Source organism: Hypanus sabinus, chromosome 21, assembly GCF_030144855.1.
Source record: "Hypanus sabinus isolate sHypSab1 chromosome 21, sHypSab1.hap1, whole genome shotgun sequence".
Taxonomy (NCBI): domain Eukaryota; kingdom Metazoa; phylum Chordata; class Chondrichthyes; order Myliobatiformes; family Dasyatidae; genus Hypanus; species Hypanus sabinus.
In genome coordinates this window covers 22,976,102-22,992,312 of record NC_082726.1, presented here as the reverse complement: position 1 = coordinate 22,992,312, position 16,211 = coordinate 22,976,102, and the positions used below count along the sequence as shown (strand labels likewise).

Here is a 16,211-nt window from a genome sequence, read left to right as displayed (position 1 = left end):
TACAAGGCATTGGTAAGGCCAAATTTGGAATATTGTGTACAGTTCTGGTCACCGAATTATAGGAAAGATATCAATAAATTAGAGAGAGTGCAGAGACAATTTACTAGGATGTTACCTGCGTTTCAGCACTTAAGTTACAGAGAAAGATTGAACAAGTTAGGTCTCTATTCATTGGAGCGTAGAAAGTTGAGAGGGGATTTGATCGAGGTATTTAAAATTTTGAGAGGGATAGACAGAGTTGACGTGAATAGGCTGTTTCCATTGAGAGTAGGGGAGATTCAAACGAGAGGACATGATTTTAGGGGGCAGAAGTTTAAGGGAAACACAAGGGGGTATTTCTTTACTCCGAGAGTGATAGCTGTGTGGAATGAGCTTCCTGTAGAAGTAGTAGAGGCCAGTTCAGTTGTGTCATTTAAGGTAAAATTGGATAGGTATATGGACAGGAAAGGAGTGGAGGGTTATGGGCTGAGTGCGGGTAGGTGGGACTAGGTGAGATTAAGAGTTCGGCATGGACTAGGAGGGCCGAGATGGCCTGTTTCTGTGCTGTGATGGTTACATGGTTAATCTTTTCTTCACCATTTTCAGTTTAACTAACCTGTAATGGCTTATAGTTCAAGAATTCTTTAAATTCAATATTGTTATATTGTGCTCAGGTTACAACATCTTTGCTCATTACTGCCTTTGTGACTTCCTTCAATCCTGTATCTGTAAATTCAGTTTTGAAAAAAATGCTCTCTTTACTTCATGTTTAGTAGTCTTCACTAGTCAAGGCTTTGAAATTCCCCAGTTCCCAAAATGTCCTAACATTCTGTCTTGCTCTTCCATCCTCTGGCTATCTGTCTGGTTACCTCTTTAAGTAAATGTATCCAACTTTTCATTTGAATGTACTCCTGCAAGTCATCTGATGCTTTGAGTGCCTCCACTCAGATGCCGATGATAAGTGAATTAGAAATTGGAGAGAGTAAAAATAGATGTTTGGAGAACTCAGCAGGGGTGCAAAGGGAATATGGTGTAAGAAAAAAAATAAAAATAGAAGCAAACTAGAACAGGATGTTCCACATTGACTATGACAGAGAACAGGGTTTAGAACTGTGTTCAAACAGCAGATTGGCTAGGAAGAGTAAGTGCCTGGAAAGGTGTACAAGTAGAAACCTTAATCACTTCTGAGCTGTAATTGGGCAAGTGCTTGAAGAGCCATGATCTCCAGGATTAACACAGTCAAGTGGAATTGGGTCAGATGGTTCTTTTACCACTAGCATCAGCACAGTGAGCTGAATGGCTATTTATGTCCAGACTGTAGTGTTCTTGCACAGGTGTAAAAGAACTCTGAACTAAACACCAAGCATAAACCAATCAATGAGGCGGTCCCAGTAAGATTAACCGTTTACTGTTCACTCTTCCACATTAACGTATGGTGAAAAGGCGTTGCTTCACTTATGTTTCTAGTGCGTAGAAAGAAAACTTGCGCTGATCCTGCACATGTGAGCCCCCGCCTTCCCGTTTCTCCAAACCGCTATTTTCCCACAAGACGCGGCGAAACCGGGTGTGACGTCATCGCATGCCGTGATATATCACAGACAACGAATTTACTTTAAACAAACTTAACTAACTAGAAAATGATAACAAACGAATTACTAAAGCGAAATTATAATAAACTAAACAAATGCCATAAAGGCAAAACAATTTCTATGATTTTCTGGATAGTTTACATAAGAATATGTAAGAAAGAATGTACATGATTTAATGCCCCATTTCATTTCTGGGGCAGCTGGAAACAAGATTGAAGGGAGTCAAATACAAGGTGATGATATATTCATGGATTTTTTTTTAAAAAAGGAAGGTTGGAGATGGGATTGTAATTTACTTGGCTCATGGTTCTATTTCTGGGGAGAGTGTTTGACTGTAGATTTGAAAGGAGAATCAATTTCCAGAAGTGAAAACTGCAAATATCTTTGTTCAGTGGACAGCTATTTTCAACCATGCAGACTCTCACCCACCCTTCACTACAATTCACGTGAGGTCCAGACTAGATCAGGTGCAAAATCATGGGGGTTTAGTCTGGAACAAGGCCATTACTACCCCTTCAGCTGCATCTCACCAGCGAACAAGGGAATGTCTCTGACAGGTTAAGGCCAATGTTGTCATGAGGATATGCTGTTGAATAAGTTATTTGGTTGATAGGTTAATAAAATGGAAATAATATTAAGGATGCAACAGGAAAGTATGAGGGCATTTACAGATAACAAATGAAAGCAAATAGTCTACCAAAGAAGCTGTGCATTTGGATCTAAGTCATTGCAGCTCCAGGAAAATGGTAGAGGAATTCTATGTTGATTGAAACATGGGAGCCAGTGCTTTTGCAATAGGCATGCTTTCCCAGCTCAAAGCACCTAGACCCTTTTTCAGTGAATTGAAGCAAGGTTTCTGGGTTATAGTAGTCCACATTACCCAGGAAGAGATCAGACACAGTCTGAAATGTCAATGCTGTCAGTATCCACGTGGAAGAAGTCAATATGGCGGAGAACTGGACCTGCACCTGCTGTAGTGGCTCACACAGTCTGCGTACAGCAGGCTTAGCTGACCTGGTCGCCAGGTGGAAACATCCAGATTAGTTTAATTGCTCATTTCTTGTGTTATCCCTTCATTAACCTATCAGTTGCATAACTTCAAAAGCATAACCCTCTGCAACCCTGATCTCACCCTATTAGAGATATTCCCTTTGTCCTGTGCATCTCTCCTGTAACTGTGCAATAAAGATGACAGCTGACTGAGATGCCTGCACAAGATGAATTAGTTATTTCTGTAAGGAATTTGTGTATCAAGGTCCACCAGCCTGTCTACTGAGCACATGGAGAGCTTGATCTGTGGAAGTCTGAAACTTAAATCTAATGTGTTTTATCCTTTCCTAATTCTGTAGATTTTTGACCTGAAACACTTAATTTTTTTCCCCATCTGACCTGTTGAATATTTACAAAATATGTTTTGAAATGGGACATGCATGGAGGAAGTGTGAAGGGGTTTGTTGTGTCCATTCTGGGGCAGCTCATTCATCTTTGCTCCTCACTGGACACTAGGCTGTCACCTGTGGTTCCATGTAGATGTTTGCATATGACAGAGGCCACACCCTGGTGCACTGCTTTGACAAGCAGGCTAAACCAAGTGAAGGTAGCTAGCAGCCTCAAACTCCAGTGAGATAGGGGCATGCCTGTCCTAGCATGCGAAGTTGGCTCTAGCGGACAGTGTGGATGAGATCTACAGTGAGATCCCACAGCCAGGAAGGTGGCGTTCCAATACTGCACGGAGAGTGAAGGGCATGTCTAGGCCCAAAAGTCCAGGTCATCCACTGCAACCAAGAAAGACACCAGTTTGTAACCAGAACCTCTGGTCGAGAGAATGGAACTACCATAGTGCAATGGCTTTTCCACTTTAAAAACTCTTCTGCACATTTCCTGTCAGCGTTGTTCACTACAGACAACCATCATGTTTTTATTTCTTTTTTCAGTTTCAATTTTTTTTAAGAATATGAGCCTAAGTGTGCCAATGAATTCTTATAGCCGTTGCGGATGCTGGAGTCAGGGAGTACATCCGAGTCATTTCTTCCCATAAATGTTGCTTGATTAGCTGAGTGCCTCCTCACCCAACAAACTGCTTATTGCCCCAGTGATTTTCAATGATTCCAATTAATTTAACCTGCTCAAGGTGGTGACTCACTACTATATGTCAGGAGCAGGTTGGAATGTGCAATAATTGTTACCTGTGTGTGTATATATAGTGTCAAAAATATAAATAAATTATATAATATATAGATTAATTATATATATATATATAAGGCATCCATTAGTCTTGAGAGACCATGGACTTGCGTCTTGAAAAGTTTCCAGGGCGCAGGCCTGGGCAGGGTTGTATGGGAGACTGGCATGGCAGTTGTTCATGCTGCAAGTCTCCCCTCTCCACACCACCGATGTTGTCCAAGGGAAGGGCAAGGGCCAATACACCGGTGTCGCAGAGCAATGTGTGGTTAAATGCCTTAATCAAGACACGCTGCCTTAGCTGAGGCTCAAACTAGTGACCTTCAGGTCACTAGACCAACACCATAACCACTTGACCACACACCATTATATAAATATATTGAGCTTGGATCATTAGGAATAGTAGGAGTTTTTAAAGACCTAATGTGTGTAGGCAATGCTATTCCAGCCACAAAAGTGCCAAAAAAAAACCCATTCCACGGCCCAAGACTAATTGAAAGTCATTAACACCAGAAATTATGCAGATTCTGGAAATCCAAAGCAACGCCCACAAAATACTGGAGAAACTCAGCAGGTCAGGCAACATCTATGGAAATGAACAAACAGTTGACGTTATGGGCCGAGACCCTTCTTCCAGATTGACAAGGAAGGGGGATTGTTAGAAGATGATGGGTGAAGCCAAATGGTTAGGAAAGGAGAGGAAGGAATCAGATAGGAGAGGAAAGTGGACCATAGGAGAAACGGAAGGAGGAGGGGGCATTGAGGGAAGGGGATAGAGAGGTGAGAAGAGATAAAATATCAGTGTGAGGATGGGGTGGATTTTTTTCACTGGAAGGAGAAATCAATATTCATGCCGTCAGGTTGGAGGCTACCAGACAGAATATAAGATGCTGTGCCTCCACCCTGTTGTGTTACAAGAGGAGACCGTGGAGCTACACATCGGAAGGTAAATTGGAATTAAAACGCTTGGCCACCGGGAAGTTCCGCTTTGGCGGATGGAGCGGAGGTATTCGACTGCGGTCCCCAATTTAAGTCGGGCTTTAACATTGTAGAGGAGACCGCATCAGAAGTGCCGGGCACAATAGACGATCCCTATAGATTCGCAGGTAAAGTGTTGTCTCACCTGGAAGGACTATTGGGGGCCCTGAATGAAGATGAGGGAGGAGGTGAATGTGCAGGTGTAGCACTTTGGCCGCATGCAGGGATAAGTGTGGAAAGGGAGATTAGTGGGAAAGTACTAATGGATAAGGGAATCATGGAGCGACCCTGCAGAAAATGGGGGAGGGGGTGGGGTAAAGTTATGTTTGGTGCTAGCATCCTTTTGGAAATGGCAGAAGTTACGGAGAATGGTGTATTGGATGTGGAGGCTCATGGGGTGGTAGATAAGGACAAGAGGAACGCTGTCGCTGTTAAGGCGGCGGGAAGATGAGGTGAGCGTGGATGTTCGGCAGATGGAGGAGAATGCAGGTGCGGGCAGCATCAATGGTGGAGGAAGGGAACCCTCGTTCTTTGAAGAAGGAGGACATCTTTGATGTACTGGAAAAGAAAGCCACATCCTGGGAACATGAGGGAACTAAAAAAAGAGAATAGTACTTTTACAGGAAACTGTAAAAGAGGTATAGTCAAGATAGATATAGGAATCGGAAGGGTTATAAAAGATGTCGAACGATAGTTAGTCTTGCAGATGGAGACAGCGAGATCCAGAAAGGGAAGGGTGGTGTCAGAAATGAACCAAGCGGATTTAAGAGCAAGGTAGAAGATGGAGGCGATAAAATTGACGAACTCAGCACTGGTGCATGAAGCTGCACCAATGCAGCCGTCAACCTAGCGGAGGAAAAGTTTGCGAACATTATCGGGAAAGACTGTTCGATATAACCAACGAAAAGGTGGGCATAGCTGGGGGCCTGGCTGCCCCTCAAGTAAGTGGGAAGAGTCGAAGGAGAAATTGTTGAGGGTGAGGACCTGTTCTGCCAGACGGAGGAGAGTGGTGGTGATGGTAGAGGGGATCTGTTTTTTTTTTAATTGAAAGAGACCTTCCAGATTGAGGACACCATGGACATCCATGGTGAAAATGAGGCTGTCAGAGCCAGGATAATGAAAGAGAAGAGATCGAGAGCACAAGAAGTGTTGAGGATATATGTGGGAAGGGACAGAGCCGGGGGTAGGAGGTTGTAGAATGTAGTTAAGGTATGAGGACAAGAGTTCATTACGGCTGGAGCCGGCAGAGACAATGAGCTTTATCAGGGCAGTCGGGTTTGTGGATCTTGGGTAGGAGGCAGAAGCGAACAGTGCCGGGTAAAGGAACTTAGAATGTCATTTACTTTAATAAAGGCCTTTCATCCGCAGAGGATCTTGGGTTACCTGAAGGCCATTCACCAAACTCAAAAGATGTTTAAGAGCAACTCACAATAAAACATGCTGAAGGAACTGAGGAGGAAAGTAAACAGTCAACGTTGAGCTATCCCGATGAAGGGTCTTGGCCGGAAATGTGGAATGTACATTTCCCTCCATAAATATCGCCTGACCTGCTGAGTTCCTCCAGCTCTTTGCATGTTTTGATCCAGATTCCCAGTACTGTATCTGCAGTCTCGTGTTACCTGAACCCCAATGTCAGCATTACTTTGTTCGCAATTTTAGGGTAAATGATATAGACAAATTGCTGCCATATTTCATTTTGACGTTCGGTCGCCGCAGTTGGTGCTATGTTTTGTTCTTTGGGGACTGAGCTGCAAATCTGCAGATGCTGGAAATTCAAACAACAACACACACACAAAATGCTGGTAGAACACAGCAGGCTAGGCAGCATCTATAGGGAGAAGCGCTGTCGACGTTTCGGACCGAGACCCTTCGTCAGGACAATTGTAGCGGATAATGGAAATACACATCCACGCATGCGTAAAGTTTGATCCAGCTTGTGATTGAAGACTACATTTCCCAGAAGTGACCGCGCCACCGTCGTCGGGGCTGTACCAACTCTTTAATTGCGTGTGGAGGTGGATAAGCAATATTTAATGTTATACAGTGTTTTACAGTGTTATGAATCAATCGCACAATCAAAAGTTAAAATTCTATAAATGATTATAAAGAAAATTGGGAGTAAGAGCTTAATAGAGGGACGAGATGGAGGCTTGAGGGGAATGAAGGTAGCTGGAATCGTTCAATTCCCCCCTCTAACCCTGTCGCTGTCAGCAGGAGCGGGATGTCGCGGGTGCTGGTGGCCGCCAGCGGGAGCGCGGCCGCTCTCAAACTGCCGGAACTGGTGAATCGCTTGTTGGAGTTGCGTCAGGTGAGGGGTTGAGGGGCCGGGATTAACGGGGGAAAGGCTGAGGAGGAGGGGATAAGGGGGCGGGGTTAATGGAGGATGGTGTTCAGGGGCCGGGGTTAGTGGGGAGGGAGCTGAGGAAGACGGGATAATGGACGGTGATGGGGGGGGGGGGGGTAAGAGGGCGGGGTTTAATAGGAAAGGTGTAAAGGGGCGAGGTTAATGGGGATAATACTGAGGGGAGGGGTAAGGGGGCGGGGTTAATGAATGGTGATGAGGGGAGTGGGTGAGGGGTGGGGTTAATGGAGGGCGAGTGGACCAGGTTAATAGAGGGGGGGGGGTGAATGGCTGGGTTAGTTGGGTTGGGTGGATGTGGTTAAAAGGAAGGGGTTGGGGGGTTACGTTAATGGGATGTGAATGAGGGGGCGGGGCTAATGAGGGAGGGACGGGGTTAATCGGGTAGTGGTGTGGTTGGGGCTAAAGAGGTCAGGGTTAAAGGGGCTGGGGTGAGGGGGAAATTAAAAAGGGATGTGGTGAGGTGAGATGGTTTTAAAAGAAGGTGTTAAGGGGTACAGTATTAGGAAGCAGTCAATGTACAGGGGATATTAATGGATTGGAGGTTAATGGGAAGAGGTTTGAATGGAGAGGGGTTGAGGGGAGATTAAAGTGGAAGCAGCTGGGTGGTAGTGAAAGACTTCATCTCTCTGGTGGATTTAGTTGAGGTAGCATTGTTTGGTGGGTATTTGAAATTGCCAAACAAATCAAAATTGCTTATTTAAAGAAAGGACTTGGATTTCCATTGCACTATTCACCAGCCAGGACTGTCCCCAGTTATCTTAAGGTTACAAGTCAATTTGTGAAATATGTCAGCATAGCTGATCTGACCTGGCACGGTGTAGCACTGTTGGTGGTCTCAATTGTCAGATAAGAAATTAGAGCAGAAGAGAGCTTCCGTCTGCCTCTCAAAGATAAGAGACAAATGTATCAAAGATCAGGAAAGTTCTCACTGATGTGTTGGTTATACTTTATTGTTAAGTTAATATCCCTTACACACACAATGTGGTTTTTCATCATGCTGCTATTTGTGAGTTTTTGGTGTTTCTCTATTAAAGATTGCTGTCTGTGTTAAGCACTTTAGTGCTGTCATGAAAGGAAGTGCAATTAACTTTTGATGTACAAAAAGGATGTGTTTCTGCACATGGAGTGTGTGGCATGCTGGTTTTTAAAGCAGAAAATCAATTTGTAAAATGAAGTTGCATACCTCAGTGAAACAATTTTCTTTAAGCAAAGTATGTACATATATCCTCCATTTGAATTGAGGAATGCCTGCAAAGTTTTTGATCTTGTATGATGGTTAGCTATAGTAATGCAGTCATAAAAGTGGCCTCAATAGTTTGAAGGGTATGTATTTTCAAGCCTTGAAAAACATAAGTACTTTGATTCACCTGAAATCTTTTTAGCTCAGTAAAATGTCAAAAACTTTTCTGGGCAATAAATGGTGCAGCTTCAATCCAGGTTCTGTGCTGACCTCTGGTGCTGTCTGTGTGAGTTTACATGTCTTCCTGCAACCACAAGTTTTTTGTTTCAGTTTCATTCCACACCCCAAAGACAAGCAGGTTGTTAGCTCAATAGGCCACTGTAGATTATCCCCAGTGTGTAAGTGAGCAATAACTTTGAAGTTGACTTGGTATAAATAATCTCTGGCTTAAATCTCTCAGGAATTTCTATGAACCAATCATCACTATGACTGACAATCAAAATCAGGTTTATTATCACTGACATATGTCATGAAATTTGTTTTGTTGTAGTAGTACAGTGCAATACATAAATACTATGATTTACAATAAGACATATACTCTAAATAAATAAGTAGTATAAAAAGAGATGTTGTTTTCATGGTCCATTCAGAAATCTGGTGGAGGTTATGAAACCCTTCCTGAATTATTGAATGTGTGTCTTCATGCTCCTGTTCCTCCTCTCTGGCATCAATCAGAAGAGGGTATATCCTGGATAGTGAGGATCCTACCTGTACCAGCTCCTCCTCGTCCTTCTGCATTGAAAAATTGGAACTGTTACACCCAAATGATACTGAAGTTTGAATTCTAGTTGCAAATTCTGCCTATTTTTGCCTGTTTAAATTTCAGTTCTCATCCTCCAGACTGCCTTGGACCCATGATTTCTGCACAGGCCCAAACAATATTGCTGTAAATTAGTCATAGTCAGAATATCAGTGTTGACTTCATTTACAAACAGTGATAAACCATTCAAGCGTGGTTTTACAAGGTTGAAGCAATACAGCAGTCGCTTTTAGTAAGAATGCCAATCTGATTACTGAGCTATTGGAGGAATTCATCAGGTCAAACAGCATCTGTGGAGTGAAATGGAAGGTCAATATTTCAGTCTGGACTGAAAGGTAGAGGAGAGCTGGCTTTTCCAAAGAGATGAGGACAAAGAGACAAAAGCTGGCAAATGATAGGTAGATCCAGATGAGGCATCTGATCACTGACCTTAACCATATCCATCATGTATTTATATTCTGACTGAATCATCTGCACTTTGTTTAATCTATCCACAGAATTATAGATATGAACAGGTAACTATACCCAAATAGGAGATCAAATTGGATGGGAATTACAGGTAGGAATTTAGATGAATTCCAGGTGACCTCCCAAAGTTGAGTTTGTTATCAAAGGCACAAGTACATGTATGAACAGGTGCCATGAAAACCTTGAAACATAAACAAGTATGTGCAATTAAACGAAAATAAAGTCCATTGAAGTGCAAAGTGGTCACAATGTTGCTGTACTGAGGTAGTGATTAGGGTTGTGCAGGTTGATTCAAGAATTGAAAGGCCAGAGGGAACTGGTTTTCTTGAACCTGGTGATGTGGGGCTTCAGGCTTCTATACCTCCTGTCTGATGGTAGCAGCGAGAAGGAGACATAGCCTAGATGGTGAGGATCTTTGAGAAGTGACGTTACTGAGACAAACACAGTCTTAGAGTCAAAGAACATTATGCCACAAAAACAGGCCCTTTATCCTACTGAATCTACACCAATCATCAACCAAGTATATTCATCCCATTTTAATTCTCTCCACATTCTTATCAGCTTCTCTACCACTCACTTTCATGTTAGGTCTAGACCTAACATGTACAGAAGCCAGATGCCCCTCCTCCCCTTCTTACCCCATCCCTGATATATTTAGTTCCCCCCCCCCACTTTTTCTCTCTCTCTCTCTGCCCATCACTCTGCCTGTTCTCCATCTCTCTTTGGTGCTCCCCTTCCCCTTTCTTTCTCCTGAGGCCTCCCGTTCTATGATCCTTTCCCTTCTCCAGCTCTGTATCCCTTTTGCCAATCACCTTTCTGGCTCTCAGCTTCACCCCACCCCCTCTGGTCTTCTCCTATCATTTTGCATTTCCCCCTCCCCCCACTACTTTCAAATCTCTTACTATCTTTACTTTCAGTTAGCCCTGACGAAGGGTCTCGGCCAAAAACGTCGACAGTGTTTCTCACTATAGATGCTGCCTGGCCTGCTGTGTTCCACTAGTATTTTGTGTGTGTTGCATGGACAGAAGCCAATTAACTTACCAACCAGCATATCCTAGGAATGTGGGATGAAACTGGAGCTTAAGAGGAGACCCACAGAGTCATAGAAGAACAAAGAAGCTCCACAGCATTAAAGGTCAGGATTGAACCAAGGTCTCTGGTGTGGTGAGTCAGCAGCCCTGCCCATTACACTAAATATGTACTCTTAAATATGGATTGAGAGAGTAGGAGCTGAAACAATATTTAACCAGATGGTAGGCTTATTTAGAAAGTCAGAAGGCATGGGGTCCAGGGAAGTTTGGCCAGGTGGATTCAGAATTGGCTTGCCTGCAGAAGGCAGAGGGTCATGGTGGAGGGAGTACATTCAGATTGGAGGGTTGTGACTAGTGGTGTTCCACAAGGATCGGTTCTAGGACCTCTACTTTTCGTAATTTTTATTAACGACCTGGATGTGGGGGTAGAAGGGTGGGTAGGCAAGTTTGCAGACGACGCAAAGGTTGGTGGTGTTGTGGATAGTGTTGAGGATTGTCAAAGATTGCAGAGAGACATTGAAAGAAGTGGGCTGAGAAGTGGCAGATGGAGTTCAACCCAGAGATGTATGAGGTAGTACACTTTGGAAGGACAAACTCCAAGGCAGAGTACAAAGTAAATGGCAGGATACTTGGGAGTGAGAAGGAGCAGAGGGATCTAGGGGTATATGTCCACAAATCCCTGGAAGTTGCCTCACAGGTAGATTGGGTCGTTAAGAAAGCTTATGGAGTGTTAGCTTTCATAAGTCGAGGGATAGAGTTTAAGAGTTGCAGGGTAATGATGCAGCTCTGTAAAACTCTGGTTAGGCCACACTTGGAGTACTGTGTCAAGTTCTGGTCACCTCACTATCGGAAGGATGTGGAAGCATTGGAAAGGGTACAGAGGAGATTTACTAGGATGCTGCCTGGTTTAGAGAGTATGCATTATGATCAGAGATTAAGGGAGCTAGGGCTTTACTCTCTGGAGAGGAGGATGAGAGGAGACATGATAGAGGTATACAGGATATTAAGAGGAATAGATAGAGTGGACAGCCAGCGCCTCTTCCCCAGGGCACCACTGCTCAATATAAGAGGACATGGCTTTAAGGTAAAGGGTGGAAAGTTCAAGGGGGATATTAGAGGAAGGTATTTTACTCAGAGAGTGGTTGGTGCGTGGAATGCACTGCCTGAGTCAGTGGTGAAGGCAGATACACTAGTGAAATTTAAGAGACTACTAGACAGGTATATGGAGGAATTTAAGGTGGAGGGTTATATGGGAGGCAGTATTTAAGGGTCGGCACAGCATTGTGGGCTGAAGGGCCTGTACTGTGGTGTATTATTCTATGTTAACCAGCTGGAAAATCTTAGAACAAAGGAGCACAGTCAAAGGTTATAGGGTTGGTTGTACAGGGTTGACATGAGGAGAAATGTCTTGACTCAAAGACTTGTGAATTTGTTTATAAGGTTTTGATTCACATTGATATATATTTTGATGTGCATTGATTCAGTAGAGCTGAGATTTAATTTTATTGTATTTTTGATTTAATTGAGTTTGGTTTATTATTGTCACATGGACCAAGATGCCATGAAAAGCTTATCTTGCACTGTTCATATATATCCCAGTACAATGAGGTAGCGGTGGTGGTTGTCCATCATGTCTGACTACAACAGGAAACCTGTGTGGGAGAGCTTTTAAAGTGGATATGCCCTTGCACTGGGACAGTTCTACTCTTTTGACCTCAGAAGTTCGAGTCCAATGGTACGAACAAGCATCACAAACTAGGGTCCTCCATGGTTGCAGTGGACTACCATAATGACTCTGTGGCTTGTTATGTCCTTCACTCTCCATGGAATGTTGTGGTACTGCCTTCCTGGTCATTGGATCTCACTGTAGATCTCATCCGCCCAGTCCACTGGAGCTGACTACAATACAATGGAGAATAAAGTGTAAAAGCTACCGAAAAAGTACAATGTAGTTAAGAGATAAAATTCAAGATGATAACAAAGTAGATTATGAGGTCAAGAATCCATCTTATCGTACAAGAGGTTCATTCGAGAGTCTGATAGTAGCGGGGGGACTCACTGTTGGAGGTAAGAAGGCAGCTGGAGAATAGCAAAATGCAGTCAAAAATAAACTGAGGATAGTGGGCCGACTAGACAATCTGGACTACTCACTGGGGTTAGTTTAAAAGACTTCCTAAGTAGGCCCTTGTGAATGTGACATCAGTGAGCCATCTTGACTCCCAAGGTTCTTAATACTTTCACAGTGCCATTTTGAGATGAACAAACAAAGGGGAAAAATCCGCAGGCAACCTCACAGAAAACGGTAACCCTATGGCTGAAGAGATCTAGGTATCTGGGGGCAAGAGTGAAGGACAGGGGAAACCAAGAAGGATGGGTGTTGTTAATGCAGACGGAAAATATTTTCACGTGAAAGTGGAACAAAATGGGCGCGGTATGTATGTGTAGAGGGGAGATGGTGTGGGAATACAAATAAACAGAAGGAGAATGGAATGCCAGTTTATATTTATATTGTTACTGCCACTGGGACGGGAGGGGGATAATCCCATGGTACATTAATGGGATCAGTTGTCAAACAAATTTCACACGTTCTGTTAAACTATATTCTGCAATTTTACCATTGTTAATATAAATGGTAGAATTATAGTTTGGCAGTTTTTTAACAAAAGGAAACACAGGAACAAACTAAATGTATTTTTCATTTTATTATTTAGCCAAAAGACACACAATGCTTTAGTAAGGCATTCACAGAAAAGTAGCAATACAATGGATGCTTAGGGTGTCAGAATAACTGGTTTGTGTGTGTGAGCCAATTTCTACCAAGTGCAGTCATTTGGTAGTGGACAAATGGCTAGCTCTTGGAGGTTGGTTTGCTCAATGACGGTTCAAAAATTGAAAGATGAAAGTAGAATTGTTTTTCTAATCACAAACAAGAGAGAATCTGCAGATGCTGGAAATCCAAGCAACACACACACACAAAATACTGGAGGAACTTAGAAGGCCAGGTAGCATCTGTGGAAAAAAGTATATTTGACGTGTTCAGCTAAGACCCTTCATTGGGACTGGAGGAAAAAAAAATGAGGATTTGGAGTAAGAAAGTGTGGGGAGGGGAGGAAGAAACACAGGATGAAAGGTGAAATCAGAAGGAGAGTGAAGTAAAGAGCTGGGAAGTTGATTGGTGAAAGAGATCCAGGAATGGAGAAGGAATCTGATAGGAGAGGACAGCCCCCCCCCCCCTTCACCATTCCCATTTCCCCTCTCACCTTATCATTTCCCTTTGGTGCTCCTCCCTCTTCTTTCTTCCATGGCCTTCAGTCCTCTCCTATTAGATTTGGCAGTCAGATTTTCACCTGCCAACACATGAATCAGTTAATCTATATAATACCTTCCTTACACCTCTATACATTACTTTTTGAGATTTGTACTTTCTGCCCTAAAATCTTATTATATGACTTTCTATCATATGTTTAATATCATTAACAAAATGTAAGATATGTTTTCTGTACTTTGCAAAGGCTTTATTTTTTCTAGTCATAGTTATGAAGCGGACTAGCCCATTGATGTTACTGTGTTGCTTTTGCTTTTATTTGCCTTTTGTTCTGTGTTAGTGAACCCCTAAACCTTTTTGAGTTCCTTCTATTATAGAAACACAGAAACACAGAAAACCTACAGCACAATACAGGCCCTTCAGTCAACAAAGCTGTGCTAAACATGTCTTTATCTGAGAAATTACTTAGGGTTACCCATAGTCCTCTGTTTTTCTAAGCTCCACATACCTGTCCAGGAGTCTCTTAAAAGACCCTATCATATCTGCCTCCACCACCGTCGCCAGCAGCCCATTTAATACACTCACCACTATCCGCATTAAAAAAAAAACTTGCCCCTGATATCTCCTCTGTATCTACTTCCAAGCACCTTAAAACTGTGCCCTTTCTTGCTAGCCATTTCAGCCCTGGGAAAAAGCCACTGACTATCCACATGATCAATGCCTCTCATCATCTTATACACCTCTATCGGGTCACCTCTCATCCTCCATCGCTCCAAAGAGAAAAGACAGTTCACTCAACCTATTCTCATAAGGTATGCACCCCAATCCAGGCAACATCCTTGTAAATCTCCTCTGCACCCTTTCTATGGCTTCCACATCCTTCCTGTATTGAGGTTACCTGAACTGAGCATAATACTCCAAGTGGGGTCTGACCAGAGTCCTGTGTAGCTGCAACATTACCTCTCTACTCCTGAACTCAATCCCACGATTGATGAAGGCCACTGCACTGTATGCTTTCTTAACCACAGAATTAACCTGCGCAGCAGCCTTGAGTGTCCTATGGACTCGGACCCCAAGATACCTCTGATCCTCCACACTGCCAAGAGTCTTACCATTAATACTATATTCTGTCATCATATTTGACCTACCAAAATGAACCACCTCACACTTATCTGGGTTGAATTCCATCTTCCACTTCTCAGCCCACTTTTGCATCCTATCAATGTCCTGCTGTAACCTCTGACAGCCCTCCACACTATCCACAATATTTATAACCTTTGTGTCATCAGCAAATTTACTAACCCATCCCTCCAGGTCATTTATAAAAATCACAAAGAGTAGGTGTCCCAGAACAGATCTCTGAGGCACGCCAGTGGTGACTGACCTCTATGCAGAACATGACCTGTCTACAACCACTCTTTGCCTTCTGTGGGCAAGCCAGTTCTGGATCCACAAAGCAATTTCCCCTTGGATCCAATGCCTCCTTATTTTCTCAATAAGCCTTGCATGGGTATCTTGTCAAATGCCTTGCTGAAATCCATATACACTACACCAGCACCTTTATTTCCTGCGGAGCATCACGAAAGCTCACCTCTGTCCCAGTATATTGATGGACTTTTACCTCTGTACTATTGAGAGCATACTCACCAACTGCATCGCAGTGTGGTGTGACAAAGCACTCCAGCGTGTGGTGAAAACTGCCCAGCAGATTATCAGCACCCAATTGCCCACCATTGAGAACACCTACCATAAGTGCTGCCTTGGCAAGGCAAAAAGCATTATTAAGGATGCATCTCACCCTAACCATGGACTTTTTACTCTCCTCCCATCTGATAGGTGCTACAGGAGCCTTCGATCCCACACCAGCAGGCACAGGAAGAGCTTCTTCCCTGAAGCTGTGACCCTGCTGAACCTCACATTACAGCGCTAAGCAGTACACCCATATTGTATTGTCTCAGTACTTTTATATTTGTGTGCTGTAGCACTTAATTTTTATTCACAGTTATTTTGTAAATAACTATTCTTTGCATTTCTCATTAGATTCATTTGGCTTTGAAATGCAGTTAGAATCTAATGACAATAAAGTTGAATCTAATCTAATCTACTGCTCTACCATCATCAACGTGTTTAGTCACATCCTCAAAAAATTCAGTCAGGCTCAGAAAGCATGACCTGCCTTTGACAAAGCCATGCTGACTATTCCTAATCATATTATACCTCACCAAATGTTGATAAATCCTGCCTCTCAGGATCTTTTCCATCAACTTACCAACCACTGCAGTAAGATTCACTGGTCTGTAATTTCCTGGGCTACTCTACTCCCTTTCTTGAATAATGGAACAACATTCACAACCCCTC

General features: G+C 43.2%; 1 protein-coding gene across 2 annotated transcripts in view; it reads left to right on the top strand.

The window, feature by feature from the left end:
* Positions 1–6,925: 6,925 nt before the first annotated feature.
* Positions 6,926–16,211, top strand: part of ppcdc (phosphopantothenoylcysteine decarboxylase) — an 82,774-nt gene continuing 73,488 nt past the window's right edge. Inside the window, exon 1 of one of the 2 annotated variants that reach the window (XM_059946175.1) lies at positions 6,926–7,035. In XM_059946175.1, coding sequence (XP_059802158.1) covers positions 6,949–7,035 — 87 coding nt within the window. In that variant the 5' untranslated portion in view covers positions 6,926–6,948. The remainder of the gene's footprint in view (positions 7,036–16,211) is intronic. The other variant, XM_059946176.1, reaches the window with a different exon arrangement.